We start from the raw sequence: 14,135 nt of genomic DNA on the forward strand, positions 1-14,135 counted from the left end.
CAACAACTAAACAAAGAAACGAGTTTCCAGAAATCTGTTGAATGCATTAGGAAACTGTCCTGCTGCTGTACCAAGGCAGCTTTTATGAGCAATAGGAACCCCCTAATGGTCTTACCCATGCTGAGGGTCCACAACAATAGCCCGGGGGTGGCTCATTTTTCCCTCAATGAGAGTCTTGCGAGTTTGGGAAGCCTTCTCCAGCCTGGCAACACTGATAGTCTTCTTAGGGCCATCATCTGTCCAATACAGATTTCCTCCCATCCAGTCGACTGCTATCCCCTCCACCGTGTGAATACCTGAAATAAGCAAGAGTTAAACTATTATGGAATATCCTGAGGCCTGAAATTAGAAAGACACAAAACAAAAATAGCTTCCAATTCCTGTAAGAAGGCAAAACGTCACAGTTACCATCCTTTAGGATGGTGTCCCTCTCTGTGCCATCAATCTTCTGTCGGCCAATAATGTAGCTGGTGGCGTCTGCAAAGTAGATGAATTCACTGGCGGCGTGGAAGTCCAGAGCTCGGGGGTTCATCAGGTTCTCGATGGGAATCATGTACTCATCAGGCACCTTGGCATTCATGTCCATGCCCCGGATGATACCAGGACGGCCCTTACCATACACCAAGAACAGTTCGTGGTCTGGTTCTTTAGAGGAACAAAATACAGAGAAAGTTAACATTTCAATTACGTTAAGAAACATATTTAAATTTTTTTTTCATTTATAAAAAAAAAAAATTAAAAAAAATGATACTCACTTTTACAGGACTTCCCATCGCTGCCCAGGCTGAATCCGGAGCGGCAGCGGCAGGTACGGGTCTTGTGGCTATTGCTTAGCAGGCAAATGTCAGAGCAACCTCCAGGTTTTCCAAACTGATCCAAGGCACAAGCATGGCTGCGCACTGACAGCAAAAACAAGAGCATTCAACTGATGTGATAATATGCTTACATTTTTTCTCAGCATCTCTGGTAAAAGTTCAAATTGTAATTCTAAGTCACTTTCACTGAAAAAAATTAAGAAAATAAACCTGTTATGTTAGCACAATTCTTTTTCAGTGACAAAACATAATATAACCATGTAACAAAAACAAAAAACTGCTTAATAAAATCACCAATGGTGTAATTAATGTTGGCCAGAGATGCCAAGCAGGATGTTTTATTTTGTATCTGTGAAAAATATTTGACAACAAAGCTATCAGATTAGCTCTGAACTTTCAGCGCACCTTGAGGTTGGCGCCTCTGGTGGTACACATGCAGAGCGGCTCCCCGATCCAAACGGGTCACCACCTGGAAGTCAGAGCTGTTAAAGCGGTTCACCCGGATTACGCTGGTCTTTGGGTTGAGGTTGCCTTCCTCAGAGTTTGTTGCATAAAGGTAGTTCTCGAATACAGTCAGTCCGTACAGGTGCTCAATCTGGAAGACATCAAGACGGCCATGTGAAAAACAGTAGTAAGGAACACCAGCCAATGGGATTTGAAGGGTTTCTGTAACTTTCAGAAAGTTAAATTCCATTTATCTACCGACATGATTTAAATGTAAAATCTATGACAGTTGACATCAAACTTAATTTGCTCAATAACTTACATTTAATTTACTTAAACAAGTAAGTTCAACTATACAAAGTTGTTTTTTAAAATGGCTTTATCAATAAAATGCATTTTAATCTTATAGACTATATTTGTGTTTCTTAGCATGTTACAGGAGTGCTTTTGCACCAACTCTGAGACATTTTATTAAACACTATAAGTTTTACAAGGTTGCGGCAGCGTCATGCTGTGGGGATGCTTCTCTTCAGCTGAAACAGGGAAGCTGATAGGAACATAGAAGCTTATAAGAACATGGAATGGTTTAATTTGTTAGTAAATAACTTAGAAAACCCTGAAAAATGACAAAACGTGGATAATTTTGACAATGTTGAGAGACAATTATGACTAAAGTAAAAACAACCAATGTCCAACTACCATCACAATAATATTTGCATTAAGATCATTTCTGCTGGATAAAATAGATTCAGGCATCACCAGGGGCCAGCATAAATAGTTTAGAGCAAAATTAGCTTGAAAAATCAAGGATCACTGCCTCTTATGCTCACAATTCCAAATGAATGTAATACAAGTACTACATGGGGCTGAAAAGGCTTAGATACACAGACGGTTGCTGGAGAATCAAGATGACAAATGTTTATTGTTATCTATATGAAATGAAGTGTGCATTTTGTGATTCTAATCACATCTGTGAATGTGTTTCTGTATATTTTTTACAGTGGTTATTTGTATAACCATCACTAAAGCCTCACCAGCAGGCCCTGGATGATGGTGTGTCGGTTCTTGCCCTCGTAGTCCACCACTTCGATGTAGTCCAGGTAGGCGTCTGCCCAGTACACCAGTCGGTTAACCAGGTCCAGGGTAATGCCATGGGGGAAGACAATCTTGCTGTCAACCAATTTGGTGCGGTTCTGGCCGTCCATGTCGCAGCGCTCCACCCTCGGCGTGGAGCCATAGTCAGTGAAGAACAGTTTCCTGAATCAAAAGGAGCAACAACATTTGGAGGACAGAAAGAAATAAGGAACTGCATCACATGCAATCATGTTAACTCCAGTAATCAGCATTCAAGTGTCTGTCTGGAGAAAGTGCATTGATTTCTGCCTGCCTGCTTGGTCAGCACCTCCTCTGGTCATAAGACAGCATTTTCCTACCATGTGTTGCTTAAACAGCACTGGGATTGGGGGGTGGACTTGGTCAAGAGCACTGAGGTGAAATAAACATATATACAAACCCCATAGCTGGGTCCAGGGCTATGCCCTTTGGGTTGTACAACTCCTGATCCAGCAGGGTCACACAAGTCTGACCGTTCTTGTTGCACACAAACACCCGGTCATCCACGTCATCCACAAAGTAGAAGTTTCCTGTCAGCCAGTCGATGGCCATCTGCTCCACATCTGATGAGTGCAGAGGAGGGAAGGAGAGAAAAGAGGAATGCACAGTTGTCATTTAAAAAAAGAAAAGAAAAACAGACTGTCTCATGTAAGCGTAGCCATAAATCTGGGACAAATTCCAGGAATATGTCTTAACCTGTTGTTTATGACACCCTGCTCTCTTTTAAAATAAAAAGAACAGCAATTCTTTATGTTAATTTACAATATTTCTCTCCATCCATCCAAAGGAAATTGAAAATACAAAGATCCAATTTGGGTGCGCGGTTAACCTCTTGAAAACAGGCTTACATAATAACCAAGGACTGCCACTGAGAATCAAGCCTGGTTTTACTTTTACATGTCGCATGCATGACTTTAAGTACAGATTCACTATCACACAGAGGCCACTGGGAGAGGAAGAACTAAAGACTCAGAGTGATAATGTTTGCCATCAGCAGCAAAAATTTACAGATTATCAAACATTTTGGACAATAGCTCATAAAGGCAACTAGATCCTTTAACTGCTTGATAATAGGTAAAATATTAGTGAAGCATTGGTCTGGGTTTTCCCTCACCAATACTGATTTCTATATTTCTTTTGAAGGTTTGATCCATCAATTCCATTTTAGACCAATTATTATTTTTATTTTTTTTTACCAGATCAAACATAAAAAGACATAAATCTGTTGCTGCTTTGGCCAGGAAGTGTTTCACATTCAGATTATTCAACATGATCTCTTATGCATCACAACACATTTCCTAATGATTAATCAGGTTTTTGAAAGAGAAGTAGAATTCCAAACATACATACTGTAAGCAGATTTCTTTAAAAAGGAAAAAAATATGAATAACCGAATAAATCCAAAAGATACAATGCCTTTTTAGTATATGACTTGCAGATCAGATCTAACTGGTGTGAGCTCTTACTTGCTGATAGTTGCATCTCTGAAAAATGTATTGATTATTAAAAATCCTAAAGAACAAAAGATAGTCTTCGTTTTATTGGTACATCTTTCAGTGATGTTACAGTTGACATTATTTGGGCCATATACACAGAATTCTGAGACATTCATAAGGGATTCAGATTTGTTTGCAGAGCACAAAACAAATACTTTTACAAAGCTGCGTTTTTCTCTTCAGTCCTTTCCGAGTCCTTTCACTCACATAATAAAATAAACACTTTTCTTCTGTGTTCGTTTCTGTTTCATTTTGTCTTTACATCTCAGGTGGGAGCAGAAAGATAATATATATCCTTCTAAAGAATTGTGGCGTAGTGGTGTTACCACAATTTACTCAATTACCGTAAGCTGAAAATACATTACAAATGGAACTATATATATATATATATTTCTTTCTAGAAGGAAAGGAGCTGTTTCAGGCAATGATTCCATATTGATACTTTCAAATTAATATTAAGTATGTTTTTCACTAAATTAAAAATTTGAAGCTTTCATAATTTATGCAATTTTCTAGTATTTTGAAAAACAGATTTTTTTTTCCTTTCACCAAGAACAGGTTAACAGAAATAAACATGTTCCCAAAACAAGTCGCTTCATCTGGATGCACCGATTGCAAATTATAAGTCAACCGACAGAAAGTCTGTCCCAAAGCTTTTTCAAAATGCCTGTAGTGGTACCTCCTACTGTGAAGTCTGAAGTTACGCAACAGAGCCCCGCCACATCTGGGCTCAATTCAGAACCCCTCCACACCATTTAACAAACATACAAAGAGCTTTGAAATGCAAGTTCAACATGGGAGTTAAAGTATGCTTAAAATCACAGTGTTAGGAGAGAAAACAGGAAAACCGCAGTGACTGAACTTCTGGAAATGTGCCTTCAAGATGGATTCAATCAGCTTCTCTAGAAGAATATTTTAACAATAGCAGAAAACGACAAATGGTAAAGCTCTTTTTCAGGGAAGAGGGGTAGTGATAGTCCTGATATCAGATTTTTATAAAGAGATCCAGCTGGAAGCAATGATTCTTAGTCGATTCAGAGCAGAGAGGAGGTTGTGCAACCCAGCAGCGACCGTGTTATGCAACAGCTCAGCAGACCCCCTTATCCAGGGGGAGCCAGCCTGTCTAAAACCATGCAAATTCTGGTAAGTGGAAACTTTGCCGGGAAAATGACTGAGCCCACCCCTTCCCTCCATCCACCCTATACTTACAAGTCATTTTCTCATCCTGTCTCAACACCTCCAGACTCCCTTTTAATAGGAGTAAATATTTCATAGACTCAGGTGTTGTTCTTGTCAATGATGTTGCTTTATAATGGCAGTATAGGTACTTGCTCACATGGTCTGCCTTCTTTTAAATACAGTTTGATTTAAGCAGCACTATACTGTACCTTCAGAGTTGCTTCCTTTTTACTGTAGTAAGTAAATGTTAGAGCAAAGCAAACCAAAAAAAAAAAATGGTTATCATCCAGCTTCCATAATCCTCTTTGCCAAGATGATCCAATTAATTTGTGTAAAAGCCCCTTTGACCTCTCAGCAGCTCTATTTTGGAGTTCATTTCACATAGTCAAATGACATATTTAAGAGGCAGTAATCCTAAACTGGTAAAAATCCTCCTGCACTATAACTAAAAGAAGAAAAAATATGTGGGTTAGAGAGGTTTGACAGCATTACTGCGGTGAAGGCAAAAAAAAAAAAAAAGCTCTTTTGCAGCTGCCAGAAATAAATATGCGACTAATAATTGAAAATGTTTTGTTTAAAATATTAACCACAAAGCCTGTAAAAACTTTAGAGACTTTCTCAAATAATCTAGACATTAAAGAATGAGGATAACGTAAAACGTAATTTTTTATGACACAAATATTTGAATGTGATGGAAAGTTGAGTGGAAGAAAAAAGTGTGCATAAAAAATGACCATAAGCATCAGTGATAACAAAACCCTCAACAGGACTTATAACCAGACTCCTTTTAAGGGTTTTAAAGACATCCATAAGACACCAACTGCAGCTGCACTCAAAGCTTTAAGAGCCTTCAGGTACAGATGCATCTCCATTATGACAAGAGCTTATACTTTAACTCACTACTGGAAAAAAGGAAAACAACTTCAGAAGCTTTGCACTAGGGCCACTGACAGAAAAGGACCAGATGGCTGCTTTGTGGTCTCAACTTCCTGCTTTAACTTGGTCGATTATGTTTGATCAAGGCATTAACCACTCTTAAACTATATATGAGGAACCTTAGAGTACTTCAGGCTCTCACTTCTGAGAAGCTTTGTGATAAAACTACCTGACCTTAAAAAATGAACACTATCTGATTTAATAAACTGACTTAATTAAAAGGCATTAATGAGCTCTATTGGCCAGCAGACCGCCTGTTTGAATATGTATGGAGTAATGTCATGGGAAGAGGAAAAACAACAGATCCAACAAATGTGAAAAGAAGACTTCTACATAGCAACCTGAACACCAGAAAAGAGCCACAGGTCAATAGACTCCATGTCATACCACACTGATGCAGGGCTGCCAACTTTTCACCAAACCTTGGGGTGAGATTTTGAAATAGTTTGGACAGGAAACCTTATAAGGGTGAGACGAGGATAGGTGCAGCTAATGGTTGGAGGTTTTCAGAGGACTTAACTGAAACAAAGTGGCAAAATGTGGAATGTTTATAGCACAGTAAGTAGTGGTGGTCTGTAATTATGTGGAACATTTTTCTCACAATATACATTATTTACTACATTCTGATGATTTATAGAGAATTGAAGTAAAGCAGAATGAGCCCTACTAAAATACTTGCATCTTAAATATACTTTAAACTAAGAATTTCACAACTTTGTTCATTAATTATTCTCTGCAATTCAACTCAATTAAACAAATAACTACTAATAAGCTATTACTGGATTACTGGCACCGATACAGGAACCATTGCAATCGAAATCTATGCAAACTACAATGTGTATGAATATTTGGTAATACGCTAAGGATTAAAAATCTTCTAGGAGGCTATAGATTCAATAAAAACTCACCATGACAGGAGATGACACTTCTCTGGAAATTTCAGTTTGGAGGGTGAGATGGAAAGTTTTTAAACATACTCAATGGACCGAAATAAAGATAAATTAATATGATAAATAGTAATAAAAGAAGAACATCCCTGTGGTTTCTTCTCTGAATCCTGGATAACTGATGTGGTTGCTCTTTTCTTGGGTGGCTGATCTTTTGAAAAATAAAATGCAATGATTCTTTTTCTTTTTGTGGAGCTCCAATAAGTTTGAGAGGCAAACCTGAAAGCTTTAAGAATTAAAATATTTGAGTTGGTTTAATTACTCCTAAATTCCAACAGGAGATCATTAAACTAGACTGAGTTGAGTTTTAATGTCTGTAACTTTTTAGTGTCAGAAATTGGGAATATGGACAGAGAGTGTTTGAAGACACTGAGATGGGTGAGTCTCACTCCCAATGAGTGAGAGTTGACAGCCCTGCTGATGCTGGAATTAATGCTAAAAAGTCCTAAATTAAGTGAATTTTCTTGTGTCCTTTTAGTGAAATTCCTTTAAATATCAACACATTATAGCATTTAACTAAACTTAGTCAATATAAAGAACATAAATTCATGACAAATTAATATAAAAATGTTATAACAATTACAATAAAAGTTGTCTAAATCAAAGTTAAAATAGTACAAAATCCATGTAAAGAAGTTAACTTTTAGAGACCAGGATAGGGCCTAAAGTCTGTGCTCAGTAGCCAGTTTTTTTTTTTTTTTTCTAAAACCTAACCAGACTTATAAAATGGTGGCATCAGGTTACAAACTTACATACTAAGATTTTTTAGGAAGTAAATAAAAACCAAAGACTTATTTCTGTTTCAGATTTTCCACCCCAAAAGGACAATGAAGAGTATCCGAATATAGCCTATGTTTTCTAGAAACTCACAGGTATTGCTATATTCTTAAAATGCACAAAATGAAAGCAGGATTCACAGCCAGGATCGCCCGTATTTGTAGCCAAGATGTGTGCAGAGGGTGGAAATAATAGGAGGGTGAGCTCCTGCTCAGTTTTTATCTCCGTTAGAGCATTGCATGCAGACAGAGAAAAGATGCATCTGGAGCCCTCATCTGCTTATCTGCCCTGCTGTCTCAGGCTCTCAGGAACCGCACATCTTGGCTCTCCCAGTAGAGCCTTTTTTGGTTCTTATGCTGAATGGAACACTATAACAGTTTGTTAAAAGCTTAAGAGATAACCCTCTTCTATTGGCAACAACTATTTGCTCGGGTTTGTATAACCTTAACTGTACTTTTTTTTTACTACTAATTAGTACCAGGGCAATGAGGACAGCCCCACCCTCCATATATAATGTACAGTTTTAAGGCAGACTTGCAGTAAAAGATGAGGTTGGGAGCAAGGCGAAGGAGTGATAGGAAAGCCTTAGAGCAACTAAACTATGGTCATACATAACCATCGCTCCAATTTTCAGCGATCTAATGGCTGAAGGTATAAGCTATTATAATATTGATTCTGTCTATGTTTGAGAGTCATGAGCAAACTTTCATAAAAACATTTCAGCAGTCGTGTTGCCACAAAGGAGGCATTGGCACAATAGCAACAGTAAAGTAATATAAGTTACTAAAAAAACTACGTCTTTGCAGGACAAATTAATGCAAATTAAGACAATCTTTGTGAAATGAACCAAAATGAGTGAACTTATTAAGGCATGTTTATAAACGATAATGAACTACACAGTTAAATCTACCAAAAGACCCAGTGCGTCAACCTAAAGTGTAAATCCAGAACTTGTGTGAATTTATTTTCTAGTTCATTTTGTTTTGTTTTTTGACGGCTATGCGCCTACTTTGGTTTGAAATATTTTGGGTCCATATTCTGACGATAGGTAGAGATAAGTCCAGCTTTTTAGAGCCTAATCTTACTTCAAGTACAAAGAAGTTGTCAATGTGAGCTTTTCCAGGCTTTGCGACTGATATTAATTTCTTTAATGTAACTTTATTTCACATTTTATTTATTCATTTTTACCTCTGTTTAGATCACCTTCAGATTCTTATATGGAAAGTGAAATATAAATAATATTCCTATAATTTAACCACCCAATAACTGCAACCATTATTTCCACCAACGCCTTGGTTTAGAACTTTTGTTTGTCAGTAGAAAATCCAATTTACTTAACTAAATGGGGCAGAACCAAATCAAATTTTTCAGACAATTGTGCACGCCTTATTTATATATATATTTAAAGATCTGGCCTTCGGTGACCAGCAGTTTTCAAAATGACTCGGTATAGTTGGTACTAAATAATAATAAAAAATAATGCCCTGACTACGGTAGATACAGAAAAATATCTTAAAAAACAGATATTGTACAAAAAAATACATTAAAGGAATCAGGGCCACACTGCAAGAGATGTAAATGTAAATAACTCTTTTTTTTCTTAAAATAAGTGCATTTTCTTCTTGCATCGAGGAGGTGAGACATTTAAAATACGGTAAGAAGAAAACTATTGTATTGTCCTGCATAATACCAATTTTCTTATTTTAAGACTAAACATTCTAATTTCATTTGCAAATCATCTTATTTACCTACTTATATTGGGGGTTAATACACTTAATTTAAGACATGTTTACTTATTTCTAGATTGTTTTTGCAATGTAGGCAATATTAAACACTGCTTAAGTAGACAGTAGTAATAAAACAGAGTGAAAGGTAAAGTTTAAATGAGTGTGCATGAGTTTTCAACTGGACAGGAACAGTGAGATAGACTGAGGAATGTAGAGACTGTTCAGGCTGACATAACACAGGGGGAGAATATAAACACCATCTGCATGACCACTTATACACACAGCAGCCAAGCGACAGCAAATCACTACCTTCTCCTTCTCCTTTCATCTCAGAGTCTTTAACTGCGCTAAAGTCTCTCACATCTTTCAATCCTTACTCCAACCCCATCCTCATGGCACATCGTCTTTGGAGCCAACTGTTGCTCTACATACAGGTAAAAGTGAGACTCATTACTAATTTTGACCTGTTGCTTAAGAAAAAAAAAAAAAGAAAAGAAAAAGGTCATCCAAAAATGGTAATCGAAAACAAACTGCAGCCAGTAAGGAAAAAAGGAGGGTAAGAATGGACGGATACATGAAGGGGCTAAGAAAAAGAGAAATGAATGGATAAAGGGAGAGCTGGATAAATTGTCAGATGAATGGATGAACAATTATGACTGAGGGATAAACAGTCTGATGATGGATGATCAGAAGGACAGATGTTTGGTAAAACAAAGGGAAAACTTGTCAGGTTGATGAATGGGTGTGCCACAAACAGACAGATGGTTCAGACCAGTGGTTTACAAACTCTGTCCTCAGGACCCACCGTCCTGCATGCTTTAGCCGGTCTCAGCTCCAGCACTACTGCATCTCATGATTGCATATTGAACACAGTTTGAAATCTAATGAGTCTTTCTGCCTCCGATTACAGTTACAGTTTGCTGCCATTATAACAAGTACGTAGACGGAATTCAGAAAGTTAATAAACCCAAAGACCTTAAAAGTTGCCAGAAGGGACAGCAGTTTTACAACCTTAGCTGCTCGTAAGCTTACAACATCTCAGTCATGTAACAGAGCTACCTCTCCACGTGTAGGCTCCGCTACGCCTGAGGCTGATTCTCAAGGGAGACTTTCCATGTTCCCGTTCACAGGCAAACATGGATAAACCCACACCCTCGCTTTCCATGTTTTGACTACAGTTCTGAACTCCTTCTTATATAATGCCAGCACCGTAAGCCAAGAAGATAAAGAAATAAAATAAAATAAAACTTGTCTGGTGTGTTATCAAAGAAAATTCCTGTCATCGTTATATGACTAACTGTCAAAAACATGCAGAATCATAAGCTACGTCTTTCATGTGCGTGTGTGGGTGTAAGTGATTAGAGAGAGAGTGGATGTGCAGGCGTGTAGGTGTGTGTGTGTGTGTCTGAACTACAGGCCAGATGTTTCAGTTGTTGTCATTACTCAATAAACAAACATGCATTATCTCGCCATTAAATCGCCTGGGACAAAATGTCCGGATTTTGAAAGATTTATAAAAGTAAAGTAGGTTTTCCAGGGAAAAACCGAACCTCATATCGGATCAAATCAGACATTAAGGACAAGGAGATAACAGGGATGAAGAGATTAGGGTTATTGTGGGTTTTTTTGTGTATGTTTTTTTTCCGCAAAAATCTAATGATCAGCTTCCAAAACTTCTTCGAAATAGATTTTGATATATAGTAATTACTCATTGGAAATTGATTTTAAAAAAATGAAAATCCATAAATCAGAGCTATTTATTGTCATGCTGACATCATACTGGGTCAGTATCAGGATCTGTCAAATCTCCAAGTTACATGTGTATTGTGTCGAAAATGAAAATGCGGCACCAGGACACCCCTAAGAAGTACAGTAAGAATGTGAAATACAGCAGTTCTGTAAGGCTTAAGGGGTTTGTTTAAGAGCTTTAGTGAAGACCAAAACCAAAGCTGATAAGTTGCTCATGAGATCTAAGCAGACATGGCAGTCCACCTAAACTGCTAAGTTGGGAATCGAAAAAGCAGCAACCAAGAGCCCCATGATGCTACAGATCCACAACCCAGATAAAACGATTTGTTTGCAGAACAACGAATAACGAAGTTCTTAAAGAGTGGAAAAAACAAAAACAGAAGACAGCACTGGTAACCTTGCGCTGCGAGCTGGAATGTCGTAAGATCCGAGTTTCTGTCTTACAACAAATCCATCTCGAAAGACTCCCACTAATAGTCTCTTAACAACCAGCGAGTCAGACCAATGGCATGCCAGCAGTGTTTTTTGTGATGAGACAGCCATGAGTGCCTTGCCAGGGCATTACACACATGGCTTCGCTGGAGGACTCACCTGTCGATTGAACAATTGACTCGATTTTAGCTAAAATGACGTCAATTTGTCATTTAAAAAAGGAGCAAATAGAAGAACTTTTTGCATTTGTAGATGGGAAAGATGTCTGCGCTTTTCTTCCGACAGGATTTGGAAAAAGTTTAATTTATCAGCTTACAAAACGTCACGATTCGCTGCAACAATTGGCTGATTATTATGGAAGTCGGGTAATAGCTGGCACTCATCCAATCAGCTCAAAGTATTATACTAAACGTCCCTCCTTTTCAGGGACAGACTGAATGGCAGCCATCCTAAATTGATAACGTAGAACTCAACTCAGTTCTGCAAATATCAATCTGGCTACTGCCAGGTTAAATCAATGGCCTTCACTGGCTGAAATGTTAGAGATAAGGGAGAGGGGCGGGGACATATCAGAACAGTTAGAAAAGGAAAGTAGGGCTCTTAATTTTAATGTAAGTAGATAAAAGCAAAACCTAAATCCAAACGAGAATCCAAGCAAGCCTTGCAATGTGTTGTCCACGGACACTGCTAAGCATTTGGTGGACTTCTTAATGCAACCATTTAGAGATATCATGGCATAAGGAGTTGAAGACAAATGCTTTGCTTTATCGATGTCCTTACAAACACAACAAAACAAAAATACATTGCTTTACAACATAAAAATGAAAAGTCTTGAAAAAAGCATTGTATTGAATCACTTTAGGATGGTTGAGCATGCCTGGCCATAAATCTAGCCCCAGAGTAGTTTAGAGACTGCCAGTTAATAATTATGAAACTAATGCCTGCTGGCCAGCTGGCAGCTGTGGGTGCTTCTTATCACATTAAAAAAACAAAATAGAAATTGTGTAAAAGGGAAGACACAATCGTGTGCCAAGGTGTCGCTGTTGGTAACTGATAGGCATTTCAAATCGGATAAAGCTGAGTATATTATTTATATGTATTTATATTGTATCTTCTTGGAGGTAGAAACTTACTCTGCTTGAGATCCCTTATCAGTCTAAATGAAAATAGATTACAGCATTTAGTAAAGCTGTATCACAGGGTCCAGCTTATTAAAAAGCATCCGGATAGAAAACTTAAAAATTGGAATCAGCTTCTTTCACTTTCTGTCCGAGAAACGACCACTTACGATGTAAGCTGAGGGTGATGTTGATGGTCCGGATGTTACTAACAGTCTTAAGGTCTTGGATGCTGGCGCACTTCAGCTGAGTGGCAGCAGGGGATTCACCCACATCTATCCAGCAAACGGTCTCCTCAGCATAGATAAAGTCCATCGCCATTGTCTGCTTGGTGGTTATGACAGGAAGCCGGGATGTGGAGCCGCTCAGAGACGTGCATCGGATATCATGGAGGTTGGCGATCAACAGAACAGGCAGGCGATCCACAGGCTCTGAGTAAAGATTTCACAAAACACGGGAGAAAGCGTCAAACACTGCCATGCAGATGTGACCGTTGTTAATGAGCCGTTCCCACAACAGATGAAAAGCCATCTTCTAAATCCCTGTGGAAACTATAAACACTAGTGTAGGATGGATTTTTTTTTTCTACTCACTATTTTTAGCTTTGCAGGAGCGGTTATCTGGTTGCAGCAGATAGCCTTCAACACAGCTGCACGCGTAGCTTCCTTTTGTGTTTGTGCACGTCTGACTACATGTCCCATACACACTGCATTCATTGAAATCTAGCAGGCAAAAGATGAGAGAGCTTATTAAAAACATTATGGAATACATAGTCATATCACGTAATAAAACCTTAAATCAATTTCTTTTTCTGATAAAAAAAAAAACAATCAGTTTCTGCAGTAAGAGCAATTGGATCGGTTTTAAAATAAATTAGGTTTAACTTGAAAACATCTGCTAAATTATCACCCACCTTTACACTTCTTTCCGTCTGCTGCGACCTCGTAACCATTTCCACAGTAGCAGCGAGGCCCGTCATGGGTCACTGCACAGTTATACTCACACTCCAACGAGGCACACTCTGGTGCTTTTTCTGCACAGGAAGCAAACAGAAATCCAGAGTTTAACACTGAACGTAAATCAATATCAACACAAGTAGCTAGGTCGACAAAAGTGCATATTTTCCTTTGGAGGTGTTCTATTCAGTAATAACCAATGTCACAAAGATTATGGATCACTTCTTTTCCAGCCCTCAGAGAGAGCTGAAGGATGGATCTTTGAGCAGGAAATGAAGGAAAGGAATCCAAACATCCTCTCATCATGGCCTCTGCAGGGTGTGGGTGTGCATGCACATGTATGTCTGGGCTTCCAAATGAGTAGGGTCAGCTGCCTATTGCAGGCTGTTACTTAAAAAATCTCAAAACCCTGAGATGACCTGGACTTTGTGAAGTTTCCCTGTAAG

General features: G+C 38.3%; 1 protein-coding gene across 2 annotated transcripts in view; it reads right to left on the bottom strand.

Annotated features, from left to right (window-relative positions):
* Positions 1–14,135, bottom strand: part of LOC107091821 (low-density lipoprotein receptor-related protein 1-like) — a 114,514-nt gene that overhangs the window by 53,035 nt on the left and 47,344 nt on the right. For both annotated transcript variants that reach the window (XM_015385999.1, XM_015385992.1), the window contains exons 4-12: positions 13,647–13,766; positions 13,327–13,455; positions 12,904–13,164; positions 2,773–2,935; positions 2,294–2,516; positions 1,221–1,410; positions 756–899; positions 409–645; positions 116–296 (exon numbers count right to left, since the gene is read on the bottom strand). In XM_015385999.1, coding sequence (XP_015241485.1) covers positions 116–296; positions 409–645; positions 756–899; positions 1,221–1,410; positions 2,294–2,516; positions 2,773–2,935; positions 12,904–13,164; positions 13,327–13,455; positions 13,647–13,766 — 1,648 coding nt within the window. The remainder of the gene's footprint in view (positions 1–115; positions 297–408; positions 646–755; positions 900–1,220; positions 1,411–2,293; positions 2,517–2,772; positions 2,936–12,903; positions 13,165–13,326; positions 13,456–13,646; positions 13,767–14,135) is intronic.

Source organism: Cyprinodon variegatus, unplaced genomic scaffold, assembly GCF_000732505.1.
Source record: "Cyprinodon variegatus isolate N-32 unplaced genomic scaffold, C_variegatus-1.0 Scaffold16, whole genome shotgun sequence".
NCBI lineage: Eukaryota > Metazoa > Chordata > Actinopteri > Cyprinodontiformes > Cyprinodontidae > Cyprinodon > Cyprinodon variegatus.